The 27372-nt window shown below is 37.4% G+C and overlaps 1 protein-coding gene across 1 annotated transcript; it reads left to right on the top strand.

Moving 5' to 3' along the window:
* Window positions 1-27027, top strand: LOC108412949 (adhesion G protein-coupled receptor F5-like). The gene is made up of 28 exons (XM_037537739.1): window positions 1-127; window positions 362-394; window positions 879-1028; window positions 1331-1504; window positions 1739-1771; window positions 2256-2405; window positions 2707-2880; window positions 3115-3147; window positions 3632-3781; window positions 4083-4256; window positions 4491-4523; window positions 5008-5157; window positions 5460-5633; window positions 6182-6214; window positions 8259-8726; window positions 11640-11746; window positions 11881-11948; window positions 12192-12328; window positions 14849-15031; window positions 16493-16699; window positions 17782-17931; window positions 18058-18248; window positions 18334-18504; window positions 20608-21999; window positions 22112-22153; window positions 22285-22347; window positions 22447-22495; window positions 26283-27027. The coding sequence occupies exons 1-28, from the start codon at window positions 112-114 to the stop codon at window positions 26354-26356; spliced, it is 4779 nt and encodes a 1592-aa protein (XP_037393636.1). The 5' UTR covers window positions 1-111; the 3' UTR covers window positions 26357-27027.
* The last annotated feature ends 345 nt before the right edge of the window (window positions 27028-27372 follow it).

The raw sequence follows: 27372 nt of genomic DNA on the forward strand, positions 1-27372 counted from the left end.
TATTTCTGGCCGTGTAACAAGTGCGCAGCGTATGGACCCTGTGACAACATTAACAATGTCACATGTGGATGCATCAGAGCCGTTCCAAATGATGGACAGTTCTGCCAACCAATGACGGAGCTGACCAGTAAGCCAAGTTTCTTACACTTCTGATGGTTATGTCCTTATGTTAATCTCATATTTTGCAGTAATACTACTCAGTCTAGCTGGATTCTTTGCAGTGTCGTTATGCTCCGTTTCTCATCTTTTATTGCCTCTTGTAATGGAAGTTATATGCTCTTTATTGATGTCAAATAATCCACATGAAAGGGTTAAAGACACTTTACAGGACTTGATTTGGTGTCTTCTCTGTGTTTTATAGACATCACAGCATGCCCAACTCCCTCGCCAACAGGTAAATACCAATTCCTCAAATGTAACAGTCTGATTCCATGGTGTAGTGTGGAATTTAATGACAATATCATTTTCTTTAGCATTAAAAACTTTTATTAGTGTCTTATTGGAATTAAGACATGTGAGAGAAACTGTGTTGACTGAAATCTTTGTATGACATAAAACCAGTCTATTTTGAATGAAATATTAAAAATCGTTTAATCATTATGCAAATTAGTAGCACAGACTTTCCCCTCCCACAATCCCAATCCCACCACTGCCCACTCTTGTGGTTACGCTATGCTGTTAGCTTGGGTTAACTTTGTTATGAAACTAAAAAACGTTGCTGAAATACGATCATTTACATTTTAACCAGTTGACTGGAGCAGAGCAAAAACATCAGCTCCCACCATATAATTATTAATGACAAGCTGTGCGAGTGAAAGTTTTACTTCATCACTTTAGTCATATTAATGCAATTTCATTCTAAATAATGTTGTTTACAGCACCTTCCTCTCCCACTGAATATGTGGTTGAGATTGAGATTGACACAGTGGATGCAGCAGTGCTTACTCAGCTGAGAACTTTTCTGAAGTACCTCAGTTTACCCTTCGGAATAAGTGACATTCAGATCACTGAAGTCAACATCACTACAGGTAACGGTCCTCTCTGTCTGTGCTCAGACTCACTGTTATAAAATCTCAAACATCTTGGTAGGCGTTACGTTTTAGCATTGTCTAATATGAGTGCTTTTTTATTTGTATTTCTCATTCTGCCTTGAGTCTCTTGGTCATTTTCCCAGAATGATACTATATATTATTTAAAAAGACTTTTTCTTGTTTTTTTTTTTCTTCTTCCTATAGTGCCTTTCAAAGTCATAATGTACATGGAGCAACAAGCACAATGGTCCAGTTTTGTCCTTATTTAAGCACTTTTGTGTGTTTCTGTTAATTCACAGTGTGTCTTCTGAATAATACTGGATACCAGTGCCAGTGTGAGGATCAGTATTTCTGGCCGTGTAACAAGTGCGCAGCGTATGGACCCTGTGACAACATTAACAATGTCACATGTGGATGCATCAGAGCCGTTCCAAATGATGGACAGTTCTGCCAACCAATGACGGAGCTGACCAGTAAGCCAAGTTTCTTACACTTCTGATGGTTATGTCCTTATGTTAATCTCATATTTTGCAGTAATACTACTCAGTCTAGCTGGATTCTTTGCAGTGTCGTTATGCTCCATTTCTCATCTTTTATTGCCTCTTGTAATGGAAGTTATATGCTCTTTATTGATGTCAAATAATCCACATGAAAGGGTTAAAGACACTTTACAGGACTTGATTTGGTGTCTTCTCTGTGTTTTATAGACATCACAGCATGCCCAACTCCCTCGCCAACAGGTAAATACCAATTCCTCAAATGTAACAGTCTGATTCCATGGTGTAGTGTGGAATTTAATGACAATATCATTTTCTTTAGCATTAAAAACTTTTATTAGTGTCTTATTGGAATTAAGACATGTGAGAGAAACTGTGTTGACTGAAATCTTTGTATGACATAAAACCAGTCTATTTTGAATGAAATATTAAAAAACGTTTAATCATTATGCAAATTAGTAGCACAGACTTTCCCCTCCCACAATCCCAATCCCACCACTGCCCACTCTTGTGGTTACGCTATGCTGTTAGCTTGGGTTAACTTTGTTATGAAACTAAGAAACGTTGCTGAAATACGATCATTTACATTTTAACCAGTTGACTGGAGCAGAGCAAAAACATCAGCTCCCACCATATAATTATTAATGACAAGCTGTGCGAGTGAAAGTTTTACTTCATCACTTTAGTCATATTAATGCAATTTCATTCTAAATAATGTTGTTTACAGCACCTTCCTCTCCCACTGAATATGTGGTTGAGATTGAGATTGACACAGTGGATGCAGCAGTGCTTACTCAGCTGAGAACTTTTCTGAAGTACCTCAGTTTACCCTTCGGAATAAGTGACATTCAGATCACTGAAGTCAACATCACTACAGGTAACGGTCCTCTCTGTCTGTGCTCAGACTCACTGTTATAAAATCTCAAACATCTTGGTAGGCGTTACGTTTTAGCATTGTCTAATATGAGTGCTTTTTTATTTGTATTTCTCATTCTGCCTTGAGTCTCTTGGTCATTTTCCCAGAATGATACTATATATTATTTAAAAAGACTTTTTCTTGTTTTTTTTTTCTACTCCCTATAGTGCCTTTCAAAGTCATAATGTACATGGAGCAACAAGCACAATGGTCCAGTTTTGTCCTTATTTAAGCACTTTTGTGTGTTTCTGTTAATTCACAGTGTGTCTTCTGAATAATACTGGATACCAGTGCCAGTGTGAGGATCAGTATTTCTGGCCGTGTAACAAGTGCGCAGCGTATGGACCCTGTGACAACATTAACAATGTCACATGTGGATGCATCAGAGCCGTTCCAAATGATGGACAGTTCTGCCAACCAATGACGGAGCTGACCAGTAAGCCAAGTTTCTTACACTTCTGATGGTTATGTCCTTATGTTAATCTCATATTTTGCAGTAATACTACTCAGTCTAGCTGGATTCTTTGCAGTGTCGTTATGCTCCGTTTCTCATCTTTTATTGCCTCTTGTAATGGAAGTTATATGCTCTTTATTGATGTCAAATAATCCACATGAAAGGGTTAAAGACACTTTACAGGACTTGATTTGGTGTCTTCTCTGTGTTTTATAGACATCACAGCATGCCCAACTCCCTCGCCAACAGGTAAATACCAATTCCTCAAATGTAACAGTCTGATTCCATGGTGTAGTGTGGAATTTAATGACAATATCATTTTCTTTAGCATTAAAAACTTTTATTAGTGTCTTATTGGAATTAAGACATGTGAGAGAAACTGTGTTGACTGAAATCTTTGTATGACATAAAACCAGTCTATTTTGAATGAAATATTAAAAAACGTTTAATCATTATGCAAATTAGTAGCACAGACTTTCCCCTCCCACAATCCCAATCCCACCACTGCCCACTCTTGTGGTTACGCTATGCTGTTAGCTTGGGTTAACTTTGTTATGAAACTAAGAAACGTTGCTGAAATACGATCATTTACATTTTAACCAGTTGACTGGAGCAGAGCAAAAACATCAGCTCCCACCATATAATTATTAATGACAAGCTGTGCGAGTGAAAGTTTTACTTCATCACTTTAGTCATATTAATGCAATTTCATTCTAAATAATGTTGTTTACAGCACCTTCCTCTCCCACTGAATATGTGGTTGAGATTGAGATTGACACAGTGGATGCAGCAGTGCTTACTCAGCTGAGAACTTTTCTGAAGTACCTCAGTTTACCCTTCGGAATAAGTGACATTCAGATCACTGAAGTCAACATCACTACAGGTAACGGTCCTCTCTGTCTGTGCTCAGACTCACTGTTATAAAATCTCAAACATCTTGGTAGGCGTTACGTTTTAGCATTGTCTAATATGAGTGCTTTTTTATTTGTATTTCTCATTCTGCCTTGAGTCTCTTGGTAATTTTCCCAGAATGATACTATATATTATTTAAAAAGACTTTTTCTTGTTTTTTTTTTCTTCTTCCTATAGTGCCTTTCAAAGTCATAATGTACATGGAGCAACAAGCACAATGGTCCAGTTTTGTCCTTATTTAAGCACTTTTGTGTGTTTCTGTTAATTCACAGTGTGTCTTCTGAATAATACTGGATACCAGTGCCAGTGTGAGGATCAGTATTTCTGGCCGTGTAACAAGTGCGCAGCGTATGGACCCTGTGACAACATTAACAATGTCACATGTGGATGCATCAGAGCCGTTCCAAATGATGGACAGTTCTGCCAACCAATGACGGAGCTGACCAGTAAGCCAAGTTTCTTACTCTTCTGATGGTTATGTCCTTATGTTAATCTCATATTTTGCAGTAATACTACTCAGTCTAGCTGGATTCTTTGCAGTGTCGTTATGCTCCGTTTCTCATCTTTTATTGCCTCTTGTAATGGAAGTTATATGCTCTTTATTGATGTCAAATAATCCACATGAAAGGGTTAAAGACACTTTACAGGACTTGATTTGGTGTCTTCTCTGTGTTTTATAGACATCACAGCATGCCCAACTCCCTCGCCAACAGGTAAATACCAATTCCTCAAATGTAACAGTCTGATTCCATGGTGTAGTGTGGAATTTAATGACAATATCATTTTCTTTAGCATTAAAAACTTTTATTAGTGTCTTATTGGAATTAAGACATGTGAGAGAAACTGTGTTGACTGAAATCTTTGTATGACATAAAACCAGTCTATTTTGAATGAAATATTAAAAAACGTTTAATCATTATGCAAATTAGTAGCACAGACTTTCCCCTCCCACAATCCCAATCCCACCACTGCCCACTCTTGTGGTTACGCTATGCTGTTAGCTTGGGTTAACTTTGTTATGAAACTAAGAAACGTTGCTGAAATACGATCATTTACATTTTAACCAGTTGACTGGAGCAGAGCAAAAACATCAGCTCCCACCATATAATTATTAATGACAAGCTGTGCGAGTGAAAGTTTTACTTCATCACTTTAGTCATATTAATGCAATTTCATTCTAAATAATGTTGTTTACAGCACCTTCCTCTCCCACTGAATATGTGGTTGAGATTGAGATTGACACAGTGGATGCAGCAGTGCTTACTCAGCTGAGAACTTTTCTGAAGTACCTCAGTTTACCCTTCGGAATAAGTGACATTCAGATCACTGAAGTCAACATCACTACAGGTAACGGTCCTCTCTGTCTGTGCTCAGACTCACTGTTATAAAATCTCAAACATCTTGGTAGGCGTTACGTTTTAGCATTGTCTAATATGAGTGCTTTTTTATTTGTATTTCTCATTCTGCCTTGAGTCTCTTGGTCATTTTCCCAGAATGATACTATATATTATTTAAAAAGACTTTTTCTTGTTTTTTTTTTTCTACTCCCTATAGTGCCTTTCAAAGTCATAATGTACATGGAGCAACAAGCACAATGGTCCAGTTTTGTCCTTATTTAAGCACTTTTGTGTGTTTCTGTTAATTCACAGTGTGTCTTCTGAATAATACTGGATACCAGTGCCGGTGTGAGGATCAGTATTTCTGGCCGTGTAACAAGTGCGCAGCGTATGGACCCTGTGACAACATTAACAATGTCACATGTGGATGCATCAGAGCCGTTCCAAATGATGGACAGTTCTGCCAACCAATGACAGAGCTGACCAGTAAGAAAAGCTTTATGGTTTTCAACCCCCATCTTAACGTGTTTTAAAGTAATTCCATTAGATCCAGTTGGAGTCTTGGTAAAGCAGTCATGGTCTTTCTTCATTTTACTTTTACTTTCCAGCAATAAATATTACATGTGATTTATTAAATGTAAACATGGGGTTTAAGGTACTTTCTGGGTAGTATTTGATTCACTGTCTTCTTTTTGTTCCAAAGATTTTGATCCACTTTCAAGAGTTTTTTTTTGGATGTTGGGAGGAGTGGGCTCTGCATAGAAGAAAAATCAACACTACATTATAATTACCATTTTAATAGAGGAATATGGAAATAGTAATAAGATGTGTCTTTTCCATTATGTGTCAGCTGTTTTTTGTTGCTTTTATTTTTTTTTCCTTAAAACTTTTTATATCTAATATCATTACAAATGGATTTACAACATTTTGGATTGAAACTTCAAATATACTTTATTCATGATAAGCAATCTCACAGAACAGTATTTAGGGCTTTACGATACTTTTTGAATAACTGTCTTATTTTTGTTTTACAGACTTCACAGCATGCCCAATTTCATCACCAATAGGTAAATAGCAATTCCTGGTTCCTGTGTTCTCAACCATGCTTTAGTTTTGGAATCCTGAAAAACAGTTACAAGATATGTAATGTGAAAAAGAATTATTAAGAAAAACATTTGTGAAGAATCCAAACACACACCCTAGTCGCAGTCTGAAATATTCTATTCTGGATTTCCTGAGTCACAGGAAATAAGTAGACAAGTACATAATCCAAGTTTACAGAACACAGACTTAATATTTTAACTTCAACATGTATGTATGTGAGAGGAAACAAGTGCATAATTAGCTCAGGGGGGCTGGAGCTGGAAAAGAAAAACAAACCCTTAAATACAGTATCACTATCAGCCATACAGAATAATGATATCATAAAGCAATACCCCCCAAAGCGCCTCAATCACAGGATCCAGTGTATTTTACATCTTGATCAAATCTCTATTGACAGTTCACATATCAGTCCCGACAAATTTGACTTTGGAAAAGAGCGTCTTCTACTGTGGCAAAATATCTTATGTACCTTTTATAGTATACCTTTTCCGGTCCCCCGGCACGTCAAAGTACACTTAAAACAACAGCTCACTGCACAAAAACATGATAATCAAAAAAAATTAACTATGCCCAGAAGCATAATTTCATTTCTTAAGGGAATAAAACGTTTTGCAACACCTGTACCAACCATGTGAAAGTAATAACTTGACATGCCACCTTTAGGTGCAACAACTAAAGATGCCTACAAGTGGATATCAGTTCAAATTGCTTTGGAAGAATTTTGGCACACTCTTCTTTGCAAAATGACTTGATATCAGTTGTATTGCCACAGTGTCTCAGTGGGGTTTAAGTGAAGTCACTCCACAACCTTAATTTAGTTTCCTTTGAGCCACTCAGGGTGGATTTCCTCTTGTGCTTTGGCTTTTTGTCTTGCTGCATAATCTAACTGCAGTTGAGCTTCTGTTGACAGACCATTGATCAGACATTCTCATGCAGGATGTTGTGGTAGAGAGCAGAATTCTTGGTTCCATATCAGGTCACCTAGGCACTGAAGCAGCAAAGCCTCACTTTACTGCTGGATGTACTTCCAGGAAATGCTGGTGCAGATATCTGAAAAGTAGATGAACAAACAGGCAGACAGAGGAGCTAGTTTAAACCTCAGTTATGCTTGATAGGTTAGATTTCTTATGGTAAGTTTATCTATAGGCTCCAGCACCCTCCCCTGCGACCCTGACGGAGAAGCGGCTTAGAAAATGGATGGATGGATGGATGGAAGTTTATCTGTGGCTCAAACAGAGAGAACATGGGGAAACAACAGTTTTTTATAAATGATCAGTGCAGATAGGACAAGCCACATAACAAGCCACGTGTGGTTGGTGTAGTGTAGTGATTAACACCTCTGCCTTCTACACTGTAGACTGGGGTTCAATCCCCACCTGGGCAAACACCCTACACTATACCAATAAGAGTCCTTGGGCAAGAATCCGAACACCGCCTTGGCCTCCCTGTGTAAAATGATCCAACTGTAAGTCACTCTGGATAAGAGCGTCAGCCAAATGCCGTAAATGTAAATGTAATAAACTTTGTGATTGGTGCTACTTAGTATGCAGACTGCTCAGTTTATATTGAAAGCCACTGAATATTTGGCAGACGCCTTCAACCATTTCGTGGACAAGTTCACAGGACATATTTATTTCATGTATATAAAGTCTCCACAAGAGTAAGATTAACTTGCTTAAAGGTTTGCCTTTATTTATGTTGGGTAACACATTACAACTTGCATATTTTTTGTGGGGAAATATATTTTGTACAAACATGCAACATATTGACCAATTTTAGTATGTAGAAAGAGCAAGAAATCCTTATTAAGAAATTTATTTGAACAAGGTTCAAACAGTTTACACACAAGAGCTTGTATTGACTCATATGCACAGTAAGCTGGTATAACTGGGCCTATACAATTTTTCTTTTGCGCTTTCTTAATGAACTCTGTGCTTCCTAAAGAAAGGTTTTGACAGACATGTACTTTTGTTGCAACATCTTACAGTTCTGTTGTTTCTGCCACAGGGACCAGTACTCCAAGTACTAGCACAGGGACCACAGCTCCAAATACTACTCCAGGGACCACTGCTCTAGATACTACCAAAGTGACCACTGTTCCAGACATGACCACAGGGACCACAGCTCCAAATACGACCACAGGGACCACTGCTGTAGGTACTACCAAAGTGACCACTGCTCCAGACACTACGAAAGTGACCACTGCTCCAGACACTACGAAAGTGACCATTGCTCCAGACTCTACGAAAGTGACCACTGCTCCAGATACTACCAAAGTGACCACTGCTCCAGATACTACCAAAGTGACCACTGCTCCAGATACTATCGAAATAACCATTGCTCCAGATACTACCCCAGAAACCAGTGCTCCTAAGACGACCATAAAGATCGGTGCTCCAGTTTCAACCATAGAGGTCATTGTTCCAGTGCCAATCACAGTGGTCAGTACCACTCCAACCACAGCCACACCAGCAGGTATGATTTAAAATGTTTCCTGTCCTTTCTTTACTTATTATTAAATGTTATTATGTAAAACTACATAAATGAACCTGAACAAATGGAGACCTTCTCTCCAATCATGAGTTATTAACATTGCCTTAGAGCAAAATTGCTCAAAGCCAAAGTTAATTGTTTTGGTTCTCCTTTTGGGCATCGTTTTTCACAGATATCTGAGCTTGACAAGGTTAACAAGGTTTAGAGTCTGCTTATTCCACTTGCTCTTTTCAGTATTAAGCTTGAATTAATGATGATTGTAACGAAATGGCAAGAGATATTGGAACAAATGTCTAAGAAAAAACTCTCAAAGCATAGCTAGCATCTTTTTGATGATGGTACTGCTGCATACAAAAAGTTATGCATATTCATGTCAGCTATTTTTCTTATATCAGAGTTTTGTTTGACATCAATCAACATCTCAGTCCATAACCATGCAGATGACATAGGCACTAATCAGCTGATTAGATAAACTACTAAGCTATATGGCGTTGTATGTAGAACATTTTTAAGTTACTTCTTGATGCATCTGCTTGTGAGCATGTACAATATTTCATTACCGCTTGTTAAGATGTGACGTATTGACCTGCCGATACATCACATCCAAGTCCAAGCCTCTGTTGAATTGGCTGAGGCTGTCTTTGCAGTGTTGTGTCCCTTGTTGATTCAAAAGATTTGAGTCCCAAAAACTACTCATTCTACCGCTTTTCTTTTGATGAGAAAGAAGAGAGGAAATGGTTGCAGTTGATAAGGTAGGTTACAATTCAGACAAAAAAAAAACAAAGTGCCAGTAGGCTCTATGGCAATTGACAATTGAGCATTAGCTAGCTAAAATTTCCAAACCAGTTCACTGCTTAAATAAAAATGACTTTATTGTATTGTATTGGAATGTCTTAGCTGGACCGTTAACACAGAGCACACCTACAACTACTGTTCCAAAGCATTAGAATGACAATTAAGTATTTTTTTTAGACTCACTTAGACTCACTTTTTTTAGACTGACTTACTCAAACAAGAAGGGATAAAGCACTGCCACATGCTGAAAATGTAAAAGTCTCAGCCAGCGCAATAGACTTCAGAAAGTCGATACATCACATATTAACAGCCGAATTGAAGGTTAAAAAATTCAGATCCCTTTTTAACTCTTAATGGTGCCTCACTAAAGAATTAAGCGATTGTGAAAAGGTTCACAGGTTTCACCATTGTTTTTTATGTTTGGGGGAATATCAAGGAACGTTTGGACCTGGAAATGGCCGTTACGTCATGCATGGTGTCAGACTTAACAAGCTAATTTTAATATTAGCCCTCTGGGGTTGAAAGCCATGTTTTAAATTTATATTTGCCTATCTTCTTGAATTTGCCTTTAAAGGAACTTGCATATAACATACCCATATATTTTATATTAAAATGCTCTGGTGTCTTTGCCGCTACTTTCAAAAACCGCTGCCACAGCTGTAAGCTCTTTTTCTCACCATTTCATACATGTCCGAAGTCGACTGAATGATCACCACTTTTGTAACTGTTTACATTCCGCCAGCAGTGTGAGCTCATATTCTTGGCTATGGTGAGATGCTGACTCAACAGCATCTCTGGGGTTATCTTTGGGGATTTTAATTATGTTTCACTGTCCACCACTTTACCAAAGTTCCACCAGTTTGTTAAATGTGCAATCAGGGAGAACAGAGAGCTGGATCTTCTGTATGCAAATGTTAAGGATGCTTACAGTTCATCTGCCCTTCCTCCACTGGGGAGATTGAACCACAACCTGGTTCTACTAACTCCCACATACTGGCCTGTGGTCTTAAGACAACCGTTGACAAAGAAGACACCAGAGGCTGCAGGTCTGCTTTGAGACCACAGACTGGGAGGTGTTGTGTGAATCAGCTGGTGGAGACATTAACAAAATGACAGACTGCATCATCCATTATGTCAAATTCTGCACTGACCCTATTGTTCCAGTCAGGTTGGTGTTATTTTCCCAGCACCGAACATTGGTTTACCAAGGATCTAAAGCAATTGTGGAACAAGAAGAAGCAGGCTTTTCAGAATAAAGAATTACTTAGGAGCAGTGATTGTTAATCCCACGTCAGGAAGGTGACGGAAGGACTAGTGTTGTCACATCTCAGGTCTCAGGTCAGCCCTTTACTGCACCCCTGCAGTTTGCTTATCAACAGCAGGTTGGTATGGATGATCCTGTTATTAATCTACTGCAGAAAGTGCATTCCCAATTGGACTAGAACAAATCTGCCTCTCTGACTACATGCATGAGTGCATTCCATACCATCCAACCTCTCATGTTGGGGGGAGAGAATGGATAAAATGCAGGTGGATAAGTCCATGATTGCCTGTGTCTTGGACTACCTGTTTGGAAGACCCCAGTATTTGCAGCTGGGAACCTGCCTGTCAGATAATCTGGTCAGTAGCATTAGGGTACTGTGCTCTCTCCACTCAGAGCTGGTACAAAAAAACAGAAATCAGAAAACAGGCATCATGCAGCAAAATACAATTCAACACAAAATACAGTACAGTTGAAATATTAAGTAGCCAAATCTTTTACACTCGCAATGCTTGTCGTATGCTGGAAACAACCATTGCTTGTAACCAAGCTGAACAGGCAGTAAAGTCAGTGCTGAGGAAAACTACGGTCTTAATGGGGAACAGGACGAGAAGGGATGGGCATGGGAGCTGCCACTAGTTATAGGAGGGAGGGATCCCAAATCACACTTGTGATTGTCTGTTGGCAGTGGCAGACATGGTGCCTCTGGTTTTTGTTTCCTGTGTTGAGATACTGAAGGCTTGTTGGAAGAGAACACCATTTTTGATGTCCTTGAATTTGAGTGGCAACATTCGTCTGTCCTCCTTTTTTGATTTCACTCTAATTTTACTCCTTTTTAGAATACACTATAACTTTATCAATGACCATAGATACAACATTTGACAACACACTCACGGACAAAAACAGTCAAATGTACCAACAGTACAGCAAAGACATCACAAGTGCAGTAAGTATAACATATATTTAAATGCTTTACATCCATCCATCCATCCACTTTCTAAGCCGCTTCTCCGTCGGGGTCGCTGGGATGCTTTAACATGTCTATCAAAAACTGTTAGTAATAGAGAAAGTATTTTTCAGGTTGACGGTGCTTACAGTGGCAAACTTTCTTCATACAAAGTTGGTTCTGTGAAAGTTATTAAATTCAGGTAAGACTGTTTATCTTCACACAACAAAGTTTAACCATCATAAATGGGTTTACTAGAGATCTCATTTCTAATTTAAAGATATTTGTTTTAATTACAGCCAATACAATTGTGGATTTGGAAACCATAGATATAACTGAACGTTTCTAAATATATACCATGTTTTGATTAGAATCAAATGGATTTGATCACATGGTTGTTCTATGTAGTTCTGCTCTAAATTATGTTCTTTGTTCATTTTATCAGGCCTGGCAGTGTGGTAGCAGACTTCACTATTACATCAACAAGAAATACACTTGATTTTAGTGCTGCAAACAGACAATTAGCTTCTGCTCTCAGAGACAAAGGATATAGCGTAAATGAAAATTCATTCGCTCAAACTGGTAAGGTTTTCGCTTTTTATTGTTATGGCAATTCTCTCTTTCACTCTTTTTTTCACTCTATTTTTATAATTTAAAAAGATAGTGACATTTAACAATAGTGCATAATAATTACACTAATGGGTCATTCTCATGAACTGATAGTTAAACTAAATAAAAGGAACATTTTAAAAATAAATGTGTAGTCCATTGTTATGGAACATGCAAATATTTGAAATACTGATAATGCAAATAATTAAAATTTCCCTTTTTTTAACCAAATGTTCACACAAAACTCATCACCGTAACTGTGCTGTCCTTAACTGAAGCGCCTTGCTTAGCCCGATGGGCAGCTAAACTTTCCAATAACCACATCAACAAGAGATTCCAGTATATCTCTGTTTGCTGAAAGTACTTGGAATCTGGAAAAACTGTGAGAAAAACAATTCTCTGTCACATTTTAAATGGAAACATAGCTGAGTATAACAAAATTGAAATGACTAATTATTCAGTTGAGTAGATATTAAATACAGGCATTGTCCATGATAACTAGTAGAAAAATATTAATGGTATCAGCAAAATAGATTAGCAAGGGAATTCTGGATATGCATAGTAAGCGATTAACAGTAAATTAATCTTAATTCACTTTTAAATCTATATGTACTTCTCAAATGCTTGTCAACAGAGAGAAATAAAACAAAGTCACAGTACTTAAGCTACATACAGAAGAGTGCCAGTAGGTGGTGCCCATTTACAAGTGTAAAGTATCAAAACACACAGTCTATGGGACATTACAGCAACTCAGAATAACGTATAAAGTGTAAAGAAGTGTGTGTGTGTGTGTGTGTGTGTGTGTGTGTGTGTGTGTGTGTGTATATGTGTGTGTATATATATATATATATATATATATATATATATATATATATATATATACTTCTATACATAATCTTTTGTTTAAAAGTTATGTAAGCAGGCAGTCAGCAAAGACAGTTATTAAATGTATTGAATTTTTCATTAACAAGTAAAATGCAGCTAACAAGTAATATACAGCAAAATTCATGTCTAAATCATCATACACTTGCCTCAAACCATTCAATTGTTAAAGGGCCTATATCCTATAAATATGGTCAAAATGATTTTTTATGTGATCATTTTCCAATCTCTCCTCAATTCTTAGAATCAAACAGACTGTGTTTGTTACTGTGCCTTTAAGACAGGTATATGTAAATGACATCTGCCCTGTATTGTGCCTCATTCAAAAAGCAGTTGAGGCCTTACACCTTCAAGAAAATGCATTTGTCTTATGAGCCCTGTAAGTAATCTGTGTTAATCTGTGTAGGCGGTCAGTTAACAAAGAGGTGTTTGGTTCACTGAAGTTCACTCATTTAGTTTTGTGGACACAGGGCTCATGTAGCTAACAAGAAATGCAAGCAAGCTATTAAGTAATCTCAGGCTTGTTCATGTTTTTTCCTATACTGTGTGACATGCTGATGTCAATTACAAAGTACACAAGCTTCAAAATGACTGACTGCTGTTTTAACCTTGCAGCATACTTTTGTCCATTTTTACACATGACAATATGGACAGTTTACAATATGGGCTGTTACAGTGTTAGAAACCATATAAGCAAGTTTCTTTGAGATTACTCAACAACTCACCATGGTTTGAGGTATGTGTGTGATGTTTTTGATATTTGTTGGCTTCCATTACTTAACTACATTAGCCTCGTACCACCAAAACTAAATAAGCAAACTCCAGCCACCAAATATGAGTTTGCTGATAAAATACATACACAGAAACTGTATTTTATTTTTTTTTACCAAGCAGTTGTTTTAGGAATTATGATAAACAATAGCATTGTTTATCACAAATAGACGTGTATTTCTAATTATGTTTTGTGGTTTTAGTCAAAATCAATTCATATCAGCTTGATTTTCTTCTGCCTGTTTCATTTTCTTTTTATATTCATGTTAAATAACATCAGGGCTCAATACTGTCATTTTATTGATGAACAGTTTATGATAACTCAGCAGTTGTATTTAAAATTTCCACAAATTTTAAAAGAAATTAAAATTGCATACCTCCTCAAACTAAATGTGTATTTTTGCCTGGTAATCAAGGTTGTAGTTTTATGTTATTGTTTTGTAGTTTGCCATGAAAAACAAAAGTTCTTCTTTAAAAACAGTTTACAGGTTACATTACTAAGAGAACTGGTCAAAATCAAAAATAAAAAAAAAGTAGTATACATTCACTGTATGTTAAATATGTGCTAAGATGTTGAAAGAAGTTAATCAGACTTTGTGCTGTGTTTTACTATGAGTAGAAAATAAACATCTAACTAACAAGTTAAAAAAAAGTAATAACAGTTAAAAATGCAAGAAAAAAAATGTTCATGAGAATAACCCTAATATATTGAAGTCTTTAATCTGTACTGCATTTCTGACAAAACAAACTAGATTGTTGTAAAATGTTCTGGTACTTAACAGTGCACTTCCATTAGTAAACATTGACACACTGACAGACTTTGTATGACTTATTTTTTAGTGGAAAGTGGCTTATACGACCCAGGCAAAGGCAACATTTATCCTGGCAATGATTTGGTTTTGACCTGTAATCCTCCAGACTTAAGTACTGGAGGAATAATCTGGAGTTTCAATGATTACAGTCTTGGTCCCAGTACTGAGGAGAAAACACACACTGTGAAAAGCACCAGTGATCGGGACAGTGGTAAGTCCAGTGGTGGACAGTAACTAAGTAAATATAATTAGTTTCTGTACTTAAGTATTTTTTCATGTATCTGTACTGAAGTTTTTCCGTTTTTGGGTGACTTTTTACTTTCACTCCACTACATTTTGAGAAATCTGTCGTTCCTTTTGGTTTCTGTGTGTATAAAAACGTAACATCAACATCAACATTTTGTCAAAACAAAAGAAGAGCAAAGCAAGAGCACCAATCAGGGCACAGCGGTCACTTTGTTCTGAGCTTGTTTTGACCTGTTGGTCATACCAACCCAGTGCAGCACACAGTTCAACATCAGCGCAGCAGCGTAAAATTTTGGGAGCACATACGTCACCACGGCGGCATGGTGGCGTGGTGGGTAGCGCTGTCGCCTCACAGCAAGGAGGGCCTGGGTTAGATTCCCCGGCCGGGCGACCGGGGTCCTCTCTGTGTGGAGTTTGCATGTTCTCCCCGTGTCTGCGTGGGTTTCCTCCGGGTTCTCCGGTTTCCTCCCACAGTCCAAAAGACATGCAGTCAGGCCAATTGTGTAAAATGATCAAATTGTAAGTCGCTCTGGATAAGAGCGTCAGCCAAAATGCCGTAAATGTAATGTAAAATGTAATGTAAATGATGGAACTAACCTAACTTTGTGTAGAGCACAATATAGAAATATGTCCACATATGCAGTCGTGACTGACGTGGCTTTTTTCTGAATTTATACAAACACCATTTCATTTTATAGTAAATTAGTTTGGGCTGGTTTATGTTTATGAACAGAGACCTACAGATCAACATAGTAAAGGAAACTCATTTATGATCCTGAGTTTAAAGCCAGTTTTTATTAAACTTAAACTTGGAAATAAGTTGTAAATAAATCTGAAACTGAAACTTTGCTTGTGTGTAAAAAGTGATTTCAGAGCCACTCGGTTCTCCCTGATGGAAACTGTTTACCTTCAGTGTTTTGTGCTTATGATCATTTTAATAGACGTCAGCGTCACTAATTAATGACGTTCTATTAAAAGACTGGTTTACCAAGAGAGACGCTGGAGGATTTTCACCTGAAATGAGTTCATGAAGCGAGTCTTGTTATAAAAATGATAACAGGACATCAGAGCCATAATTACTCTTTTAGTACTTTTACTTTATACTTAAGTACATTTGAAGGTAAATACTTTAGTACTTTTACTCAAGTGGAGGTCTAAAGGGAGGAACTTCTACATTTACTGGAGTAATATTTTACCTTGGGTCTCTACTTTAACTCAAGTACATGGTTTGTGTACTTCGTCCACCTCTGGGTAAGACATGGATAATTCACAAGACATTTTTAACGTAGCTTTGCTAGTACTACCATTACCAAGTTACCTGATGTTTATTAATGTTTTAAAAAATGAGACAGTGGACCAAATGATCTTTGCAGTGAAGATTTTTTAATGGATTATTTTACTCATTTTATTCTCCTTGCCTTCACAGGTAAATATGCATGCAAAACGACCTTAAACTCAATTCCCTACATAATCTGGCAAAGGATAGTAATTCAGCCATTGCCCAATATCAGAGTGACCAACTCAAAAACTGTGTACTGTGATGGATCACCAATCACACTGGAGTGCTGCGCTGAGAACAGCTACATGACTAAGTGGAGCCTGTTCACTTCACCTGGACTACAGACGCTAACAGGTCCCACACACACAAACAGCTCATACATTTTCTGTTTGATTTGAGTCGTTTTAAATCTGCAAATCCAGATGATGTAGTTAAACTGTTGTTTTGAGAAACTGAGTCAATGTACTTTACAATGGTTTACACTTTTCTACCATCCCCTCTCATTTATTTAGTGTTTTTTTGGTATTATAATACTGACCTTTTATTTAGCTAGAGATTTTGATGTGTTACAGTTGTCTTTATTTAAATAAAAATGCATAGTGGTAAATTAAAATATGCAGTAGTGGTGTCATAATAATATTTATGATGCCATGTAACCTTGTATATCCAGCTCTATAATTATATTGACAAAGACATCATCTTGGTTAGATATGTTTTGGTAAATTTAGTCTAAATGGTTTTTTTTTTCTTTCTTTTTTGTTACGAAAATGTGTGTCATAATTATTGGCACTACTACATTTAGTACTTTGTGTAGCCTCCTTTAGCCAAACATATCAGAACTGAGTTTCATATTTGCTAAAATTGGAGAACGCAGAGCAAGCAACCAGAGACAACCCCTTAGTACAGCACAGTGCTTTCCACAGATATATGGCCATATATGTAATGGCCGTTTTTTCTGCTTTTATTTTAGTAAGATTTACGCTAGCTTAATGGCTGCAAAGCACTTATGGCACTATAAATTTACACACATCAGGGTACTAAAGCTTCAAATACCCTGATGTTTTCTACTACTTGTTAAAATATTCCACAATACTTATCTGTTAAATACATAATATGTTACAGTAGTAATTGCAGCTAGACATTTTTTTAACAAACAATATAAATTCAACCAGAACAACCTTGGTAGTTATGTGTAATAGTTAGCTAACTTTCTGCAAATGCGGTTCTCACTGCCGTTGTCTCGTTCACTATCTCTGGTGGATTTTAAAAAAAGATGAACTACAAATGGAACATTCATTACTTAAATGTGTTTATAAGAATTTCTTTGGGTGCCAATAAGTTTTTTATTTGGTTTTGTTAAAAAGTAAAAAAAAATACCATAACCCTTCTAATGATGTTACAGGTTTGTTTTCATAAGCCGATTACTCTTTGCACAGAACTAAAGATAGGCTGCAGCACATATACGTACCCAGGTATCAGTGAAGCGGCCTGTAAGGACCAAATTCTGACGTTCCTGTGGGAAGTCTATGACCTCAATGAAAACCTTTACAGTTCAAACAACGTCACTATTACTGTAACTGGAAAAAGTGAGTTATCTGCTGACTGCTTAGATATGATCATTTTTAGACAGTTTCTTTTTGCCACCTTGTGTAATCATTTGTGTGTGCCCCCCGAACACCCCCCCCCCCCCCCCCCCCCCCCACTCCCCCAAGGAATGGCCTGCTACAATGCACAATATGGAGCTGGAGAATTAGGTGACCTAAAGACGAGCCCTTGTGATGCGGATAGCATTGGCACTGTGACAGCTCGCTGTGTATCTAACACAACAGGCAGCGGTGTCTGGAATGTGGTGGAAAATACCTGCATCTTGCGTGTTCTTCAAGAACTGCTAGACAAATCTAAGGTAGTACAGTTCTGCTCTGAATGTTTGTTTATTTTCCGTACAAAAAATAACTAATACATATCAGATAAAATGTGCTTTTCTGTAGAATTTACAAGTTGCAGACGTCCCACAGTTTACAGCTGACCTCCGGAATGCCACCGAATCCAATTCTGCTAAGATAGCAAACTCTGAACTGAATATCTTAACCGTTGTCTACCTAATGGCAGTTATTGCCAATGTGTCACAGTCATTTATAGTTGACAAGTCCATCATGACGGTATGTATATATTTTTACCATTTTAACCTGTCTGAATTGAACATATATGCTGTTTGCCATATACAGGGTTTGTACAGTCATGAAAATCCTGGAAAAGTCATGGAATATAGAAATGAGCTTTTCCAGGCCTAGAACAGTCATGGAAATGAATAAGTGCTGGAAATATCATTGAATTTCCTGGATTTTCCATACTGTTCATCACCATCAAATTCAAAGCACTTTAGAGTCTAGATCGCAAAAAAGCCCCAAAACTAATGAATCTGCAGGGGACTAGCTTTACTAGCATATTGTTAATGTGAATCTTGGCTAGCTAAGGTGTAACATTCAGGACGTGGGTGATGTGGAAGATTCGCACTTGAATACTGAATTGAATTAACAAGGCAAATTTAAGTGCTTCTTATACTAAGACATGTGTTTAGCTTCTTCACTGTGAGTCAAGCCAGGTTTGTACTTGACGGTTTGCAAGTGGCGCGCCTCCGTATCACACACTTGGTCATGCACCTCTGAAGTTTTGTAACTTGGAGCTCAGTGCACACATGGCCCATGGCCCAAGACTTTGTTGATCTCATATCACAGAGAAAATGGAGTGACCAAGTGCTACAGTGCTCACTTCAGGTTTGCGCACCGTCTGTAGAGTCTTGTGTGACACCCTGTACCGGAGCGGCTAAATAAACACATCATGCTGCAGCTACATTAAGAAATGATGAGCTGACTGTTGAGGTACTTTCACTGATTTGGTTTTATATAATCTTTGTTTTACTCTGGGTGCTCAAAATTGTGAACGGACTCTCGTTACATTTTGCTCGTAAATGCTGAAAAAATTGTGTCAAATATCACAGACATTGGGGATTTAAACAACTAAAATCACTGAGAAACACTGGTAGCTTGTTACATACATTACCTCCCCACAACAGGTAAAACTAATCCCTCACAAATTGAACTTCAGTTAGATAACTCATTTGTCTGACTAAATAAATTTGTCTTTGTTATTAACTCATTTTATTTCTAACTAAACTTAATGAAATGGAGAACGATGTCCACCTAATCATGGTTTGTGAGCATGAACAACACGTCTGTGTTGTGTTGTGACCAGAGGATAACACTTTCGGTAACACTTTACTACAGGATAATATAAGGCTTTGACACCTACATAAGCTTCTCATGAAAACTGACATAACCCTGCATAAATGTTTATAAATGCTTATTCCAGTAGGTGTAATTTGCTATAAAGGTTACATTTGCCAGTTTTAATCAAAGTTAGCCAACGTTGTCTTTATGACCGATGATGCTTATTAGTATAAGCATTTATAAACATTTATATAGGGTTATGTCAGTTGTTATGACAAGCTTATGTAGGTGTCATGTTGCCTTATGAACAGAACCCTACAGTAAAGTGTCACCAACCTTTCTTTACAAATGAAACTGATGGTCTTGTTTGCACATGGGAATATGAGATGACAAATGAGTCAAAACAAAATATGCAAACAAAATATACAGACTTTGAAATTCTGACACATGAATGCGCTTAGCAAAATTACCGATCCGTTCTCAGAGGTTGGAGTGTTGAACCTTGTACAGATACTTGTATATAGGGCAGATTTCAGTTTCACTTGCAGTCATTCCATTCAAACTTTATTTTGACATATAAATATTGATTTAATATTTATATAATGTAAGTCTTTTTTCTCTTTCAGAACAGCTGTCTATATTTTAAATTAGTGCATACGTATCACAGTGTCATTATCAAGTGATATTAAAGTTGATCATAAAAGCTTGTGCTTTCTAAGTTTCCTTAGAAATGTATTTAATGTATAGACGATATCACCCAGCACTATGCTAAATGCATGGCATGGAAATTTCATTCTATGTTATGGAAAAGTCATGGAATTTCAATGTTTAAAAAGTGTACAAACCCTCAGTATATTGCAATGAACTTACTAAAATTAACTTTATTGATTTGTTTACTGATATTAACTAACATTAAAGTCTACATAAGCTGTACTTTAAAGAATGTCTCTTATATACTCACTTGTTGCTGGTTTGTGGTTATGTATTTTCTTTATTCTGAAAAATGTGTAGATAACATAATATTTCAATATATAGGATTTTCTGAAAACATCAGATGCCATTTCAACAACAGCAACGCAGAAAACCTGGGAGAAGTTAAACCAAAACAGTACAACTCAGGAGACAAGCTCTGATCTTCTGAAGTCTGCTGAAAAAATTGGAGGCAGACTCACAGATGACAATTTTACGATAACAACAAACAGCACTCAGCTGGACAGAACTAAAACTTCTGGTTCATTTTTTGGAACATTTGGAGTAAATTCCACTACACAGATAGATATCCCAGAGCTTACAGGACAGACTATGATCACCACCATAGTTTTCTCAGCCTATGACAATGTCTTGTCTGTTCGAAATGCAACTTACAATGATAATAAAAATGCCAGTAAAAATGACAGTACAAATAACAGTAAAACTGACACTACTATCAATGGAGATGTGGTGGCGGTCATCGTGAACAATACTGTTTACAACATCTCTCTTATCTTTGATGTTAAAAATGAGTCACTGAGAAGCCCTCAGTGTGTCTTTTGGAACTTCAGTCTTTTGGATGAGATTGGAGGATGGGACTCAACTGGATGTGAAATAAAGCCTTTAGTGAATCAAACTGGCAAGTTTAAGTGTGAATGCAACCACACAACCTCATTCTCAATCCTGATGTCACCATTTTTTGTGGACAGTCTTGCCTTAGCCTTTATAACTTTCATCTGTGTCGGCATTTCCATAATCTGCTTAATTTTGGCCCTCATTATTGAGATCATCGTATGGAAGCCATTGACCAGGAATGACACAGCCTACATGCGCCACGTCTCCATAGTCAACATCGCTCTGTCCCTCCTGATTGCAGACATATGCTTCATCATTGCAGCAGCTATTGTTAAAGACGGAGAACCAACACCAGTGGGTCCCTGCAGTACAGCAACATTCTTCATGCACTTCTTTTACCTTGCTCTCTTCTTCTGGATGTTATTCTCAGCGCTCCTGCTCCTCTACCGCACCATTATGGTGTTTGGTAGAATGTCTAAGTCCATTATGTTGGCCATAGCATTCTCTGTTGGCTATGGGTCCCCTTTACTCATAGCTGTCATCACTGTGGCAGTAACAGCTGGAGTTGAAGGATATGTCCAGGAACGGAACGTCTGTTGGCTGAACTGGTTCAAAACTAAGGCCCTCCTGGCGTTTGTGATTCCTGCTCTGACTATTGTAGCTATAAACTTCCTGGTGCTTGTTGTGGTGTTATTTAAAATGATAAGGAGGGGAGTTGGTAACGTCTCTCAGCCAGATGAGAAACATCCCTTAATGATGATTGCCAAATGTCTGGCCATTTTAACCCCTCTCTTTGGTCTGACCTGGGCATTCGGCATCGGGACCATGGTGACACCTGCTTTAGGGATTCACATTGTGTTTGCACTCCTCAATTCACTGCAGGTACTAAAGTATTTTTGTTGTAACTGGAAGAACATTAATGCAAATAGTAGCTAACATACATTTCTGTTAGATTGCCTGTTTAATGAACAAGTTCTCATTTATCTATTCAAAGGGTTTCTTTGTTTTGGTATTTGGAATTCTGCTGGACAGTAAGGTATGAATTCTAATTGGGCTATGACACGCTTTGCAATTCCTCAAATTTCTTTCAAAAAAATTCTCAAATTTTGACTCAATGTGCATTTTAAAATTCACGTAACTTTGGGGCGATTTGTTTTTTGATCACAGATCCGTAAAGCACTGGCAGAACGGTTGAAACTACAGAATCTTAAGAATCTTAGCTTTACAAGGGTAAATTCCTCCTCATAACAAGTCTTGTTCTTCACTCAGATATGCAGTTTATGTACTTGTCATTTAATAATTCTTCTTTTGCTTTTTTCTAAATTACAGAGCACAAGTGCAGGCCCATCATCTTCAAGTGGGCTGAGAGGCGGTCGGAGTAAGTTACAAGACTAGCAGTTGACTACAATTATTTACTACAAACGATTATTACTGTAACTTACCAGCATAATCATCATCAGACATTAGCCCCTGTTTCATTAATTCAATTAAATGCACTTCTTGTTTGAAAAAATAGTATTTTATAATGTAGTATGTAATATAATTTAGTATTTAATATAATTTATTTAGTCTGTTGATAACATCATTCAAAGTAATAGCTGCCAATTAGCAGTTAAACATGAGGTGGCCCAGTTAATGCTCCAAATGAGTTTAAAAATTGATATGCTGAATATTCGGGTTCATAAGCACAGATTCGCAAGATTTGCTACAGTAGAGCTCAAAATAATGGTTGATTACAAAGTTTTTTGGGTTTTTTTTTTTTGGGAGGAGGGGGGGGTTGAGCAAGGTATGATTTATTGCTTTGTACAGGTAACAAAGTAGAGTAGCATTAATCATTGAGTTAGTATGCAAAACAATAAAACAGACTCATCAGTAACACAGGAAAAGAGAAATAAATATGTAAATATACAGTGTTATAAAATGGGAAGAAGTGAAAGGCCATCCACATAAGACAGATGTGGTTTCCAGGAGGTGTAAAATCATTTGACCCTCACTTTTTATACATAGTTTTTTCTAGTGTGAGGAACTGCATCATGTCTCTTATCCAGTGGCCAAAAAGAGGAGAATAGCAGCTCTTCCCATTTATTAATATTAAGCTAAGAATGTGCTATTGTGTCAGACTGGCTGTCAGACTAAGATGGGTATTATGTTTTTACGTCAGTAATCAGGAGGTCGAGTGGGTTCCAGATCAGAAAATGCGCACAGAAAAATCTGAAAAAATCAGATAAAGCCCTAAAAATAGAGATCCAATATAATTGAGAAGAAGGAGAGAGCCAAAACATATGAAACGGTATAGCACATGTTTGATTACGGAAGTCACAGATGGGATCAGTGTCGGGGAAGATTTTGGCGAGCGTAAATTTTGATAAATGCATGCCGTGTACCATCTTTAAATTGGAGCAGAATATGTCTAGCACAGGTTGAGTAGGAGTGTGTTCTCAAAATTGCACCTCCTCTGACAGCTCCATGCCCAAATTATCCTCTCAGGTATTTTTAATTCTAGCAGTTCTGGGGGCACTAATTTGAGAAATTATAAAATACACATTCACGCTTGATTTATCAAATTTGCAGGTCTTCTGAACTTGGCTTGAAATTTTGAATGGAAAACTTAATCAACTGAAGTCTCAGTTGAAAGAGCAACATCTTTCTTAATGTGCTGAAGATGCTAAAGTACCTTATTACATTTATTAAAATGATTTAATACTTTACATACCAGGTCATTAACTGTATGACTTTTTAGTCATATTCTTAGAAAAGATTCCCTTACAAAGTAGGTCGATGTGCAGACCAAAAGGAGAAAAAAAGAGGGAAAGTGATGCTAAACAACTGAAAGCATTTATACTTGCCTTATTAAGAACACTATACAAATACTGGTTAGGGCCTCATTTTGCTCTCAAAACAGCCTTAATTCTTTATGGCATGGATTCCACAAGATATTGGAAACATTCCTCTTAGATTTTGGTCCATGTTGACATGATTGAATCATGCAATTCCTGCAGATTTCTGAGGTGCACCTTCATGCTGCCAATGTCCCATTCTACCACATCCCAAAGGTGCTCTGCTGGATTCCGATCCAGTGACTGGGAAGGCCACTGAAGAGCGTTGAACTCATCGTCATATTCATAAAATGAGTTTTAGATATCTTCTTGATTCATGACATCATGCTGGAAGTAGCCATTAAAAGGGTAAATTGTGGCCACACATGGTCAGCAACATTACTCAAATAGGCTGTGGCATTCAAGCCAAGAAAACATTCCCCACACCATCACACCACATCTACTAGCCTGGGCTGTTGACATGAGGAAGGCTGGGTCCATGGATTCCTCCTGTTGATGCTAAATTCTGAACCTGTCTGTGTGCTTCAGCAGAACTAAGATTTATCAGCCCACGCTACATTACATTCTGACAGCTCGACAGTCTACAGTCTGACCTCTTCCATCAAACAAGGCATTTTCCTTCTACATATCTACTGCTCACTGGACGCTTTCTCTTTATTGCATCAGTCTGGATAAATTCTAGAGACTGCTGTGCCTGAAAATCCCAGGAGATCAGCAGTTATAGAAATATTCAAACCAGCCTGTCTCACACTGAAAATCATCCCATGGTCAAAATTACTGAGAGAACATTTTCCCTCCATTTTGATGGTTGCTTTGAACATCACCTGAAGCTGCTGGCATGGCTTGATTTCTTACACTGCGCTGCTGCCACATGATTGACTGATTAGATAATTGAATGAATGAGTAGGTGTATGTGTTCCTAATAAAGTGCTCAGAGGGTGTATGTCATACAACGAATACACCGAATATACACCGAATACACCTAATACACCGAATCAGGCTCAACAGCACCTGTTTCCAAAGTATTGTCTGACATGAGGCATAAAACATCATTTCTGAGTGAAGCCTAGCACCAAATCAGGATCCTCAAAGATGTAAGAAATAACATGGAAAGTAAACACTCACCATCCACAGCGTATCAGCTGCCCTTTCTGGCTAGCTTTACAGAGCAGGTCATCCCTCACACCCTAACAGTTCATTTGTTTAAAAAAGCTCTACACCATTAGAAATAAACGTATCATGCAGGTACATGATTCGTTCATCAAGGTACAAACAATGTAAGTGTACCATAAGCGGTTTTAAGGTACAACTGTGTTCCTTAATTAAGTTTTTCCTAGTGGAAAAGTAGACATTTGTATCTTTTTATAAACTAATGTTTCAAACAGAACAATAAAACAAAAAGCCTGGAGATGAGGCGGAGTGTGTGGAGTCAGGACAACTTAGAAAATATAATTTCAATGGATTCTGGTACAATTATGTTCCCTGACTAAAGGTACTGAGATTACCCCTGAGGGTCCCACCACAGTGACAAAAAGGGTACTGCCCCAGTGACAGTGTTGTACCTTTTTTTTTCTGAGAGTGTAGGCTTCTCTTCATCTCTGGGTTTCGGGATGCATTGTGCTCTTTCTGTCATGTAAGACATCTGCAATAAACTGACAAGGCATAGACCCTTCCCATTCTCCTGTATTCCTCGCAGCCCAATATTCTCGATGCAGCTCTGGCTGCCATAAAGCTGCCGCAATATCAAGTTTAGCTCACTGTTGTAATTTTTTGCTAGATCAATATTTAATGGTTGTTTATAAACACTTGTTTTTTTCCAGCCAGTAAAGCCCTTACAGCCTATTTTGTTTGTAATGACTTACAAGTGAAATAAATCATTTTGAAATCAGACAGATCCTTTTAAACCTCCCTGTATATTACACTATCCATTATGAATGGTTTATTTTTTTGTTTAAATGTGTTTTGTAAATTGTTGGATACAATAGCATTTTCACCTCATGAGATAAAATTCAGTGTTATGGGATTGAGAGGGTTGCTACACACAGTAGTATAAACATTTAGGCTTAAGCTTAAACCTTTTGCCCTCTGTAAATTGCAAAAACATTTAATTCATTATTGAAGTTTAGTAGTTTCTCTTAACAATTTAGGACCCAATATATAGACGTTCTCATATTTTCATACCACACCCGTTGATCAGTGGCATACACACTCGTTCAAGGCCTCTTCATTACTCTTTCTATTAGCACATTAGCCCAGTAGTGTAGGCTCTTGCTCACATGTATTGAGATTGTTATGCCACCCTTCTAATCTGTGCTTCTCCTTTTTCAGATGGATACAACGTATCAAGTGGATCCTCTGCAGTTTCATCTTCAAGCATCTCAGATACAGTTACCAATACTTAGTGCACCCCACAAAACTAGGTTGATTTTAGATAAGAACATACTCAGAAAAGACCAGTGATGAAGAGGATTCCACTTAAAAAGATTCATTTGAATTCATTTGCTTGATTACTTGAAGAGTTTGTGTGACAAAGCTATGAAATGAATTTCCACTTTATTGTGTGACTCAAATTATTCAAATTAAGTTTAAATAACCCACCTCCATAATTGGTTGACTTTTTAAAACTTCTACAGTTTACAGATGTCTCAGAAATACCTGTTACACAATTCATTAACTATTAACCAGCAAATAACAATGCCCTGGTGAATTGAAATGTAACATGGTATAAATGTATTTTTTATGATGTGTTATTAAGGTCTTTTCTAAATTAGGTGTTAACTGTTTGTTGACCAATCAGGTAAAGGTTGATTAATTATTAAGCTCTGGATGCTTTTAACCGTTATATGATCTTTTGGCTGTTGCTACCAACATTAAAAAGCTCACAGATGCCCTCTACAGGTTCAGTGGTCAACTCATCACTGTGAAATTAGTGTTCAGTTCTGATTAACAGGAGATGAAAACATTCAGAACACCCAACATGTTTGAGTACACTTCCAACTGAAATGTGGCCATTTACAAGAATTTACGACACACTTAAAAAAGATGGTGCTTCAAGGGTTCTTTAGTAAAGAAAATGGTTCAGTGTAAAACTATGAACCGAGAACCCTTTGCATGATTAAAGGCTTCTTTGCATTATGAAAGGGTTCTTCAGATTGATGGAGAATGTGCTGTACATGGTTCTATATAAAACCTATTTGAAAAGAGTTCTATGTAGCTCCAAAAGGGTTTTTTTTTCTGACAAGCTTGACATCATAACAATAGACAAGAACCCCCTTTAAGGGGGTTAGAACCAATTATAGCACATTCTCCATCAATTTGAAGAACCATTTCACGATGCATAGGACCCCTTAATCTTGCAGATGGTTCTTTGATTGTTCATGGCTTCATATACAGGGTGAGTCAAAAGTCACAGGACATC

The sequence above is a fragment of the Pygocentrus nattereri genome, chromosome 4 (assembly GCF_015220715.1).
Source record: "Pygocentrus nattereri isolate fPygNat1 chromosome 4, fPygNat1.pri, whole genome shotgun sequence".
NCBI lineage: Eukaryota > Metazoa > Chordata > Actinopteri > Characiformes > Serrasalmidae > Pygocentrus > Pygocentrus nattereri.

Excerpts from the sequence above, each read along its gene's own strand:
- LOC108412949 (XM_037537739.1), top strand. Across the intron at positions 11,949-12,191 it reads GTGAAAGTTATTAAATTCAG|GCCTGGCAGTGTGGTAGCAG; the intron begins GTAAGACTGTTT and ends TCATTTTATCAG. Across the intron at positions 18,249-18,333 it reads AACTGCTAGACAAATCTAAG|AATTTACAAGTTGCAGACGT; the intron begins GTAGTACAGTTC and ends GCTTTTCTGTAG.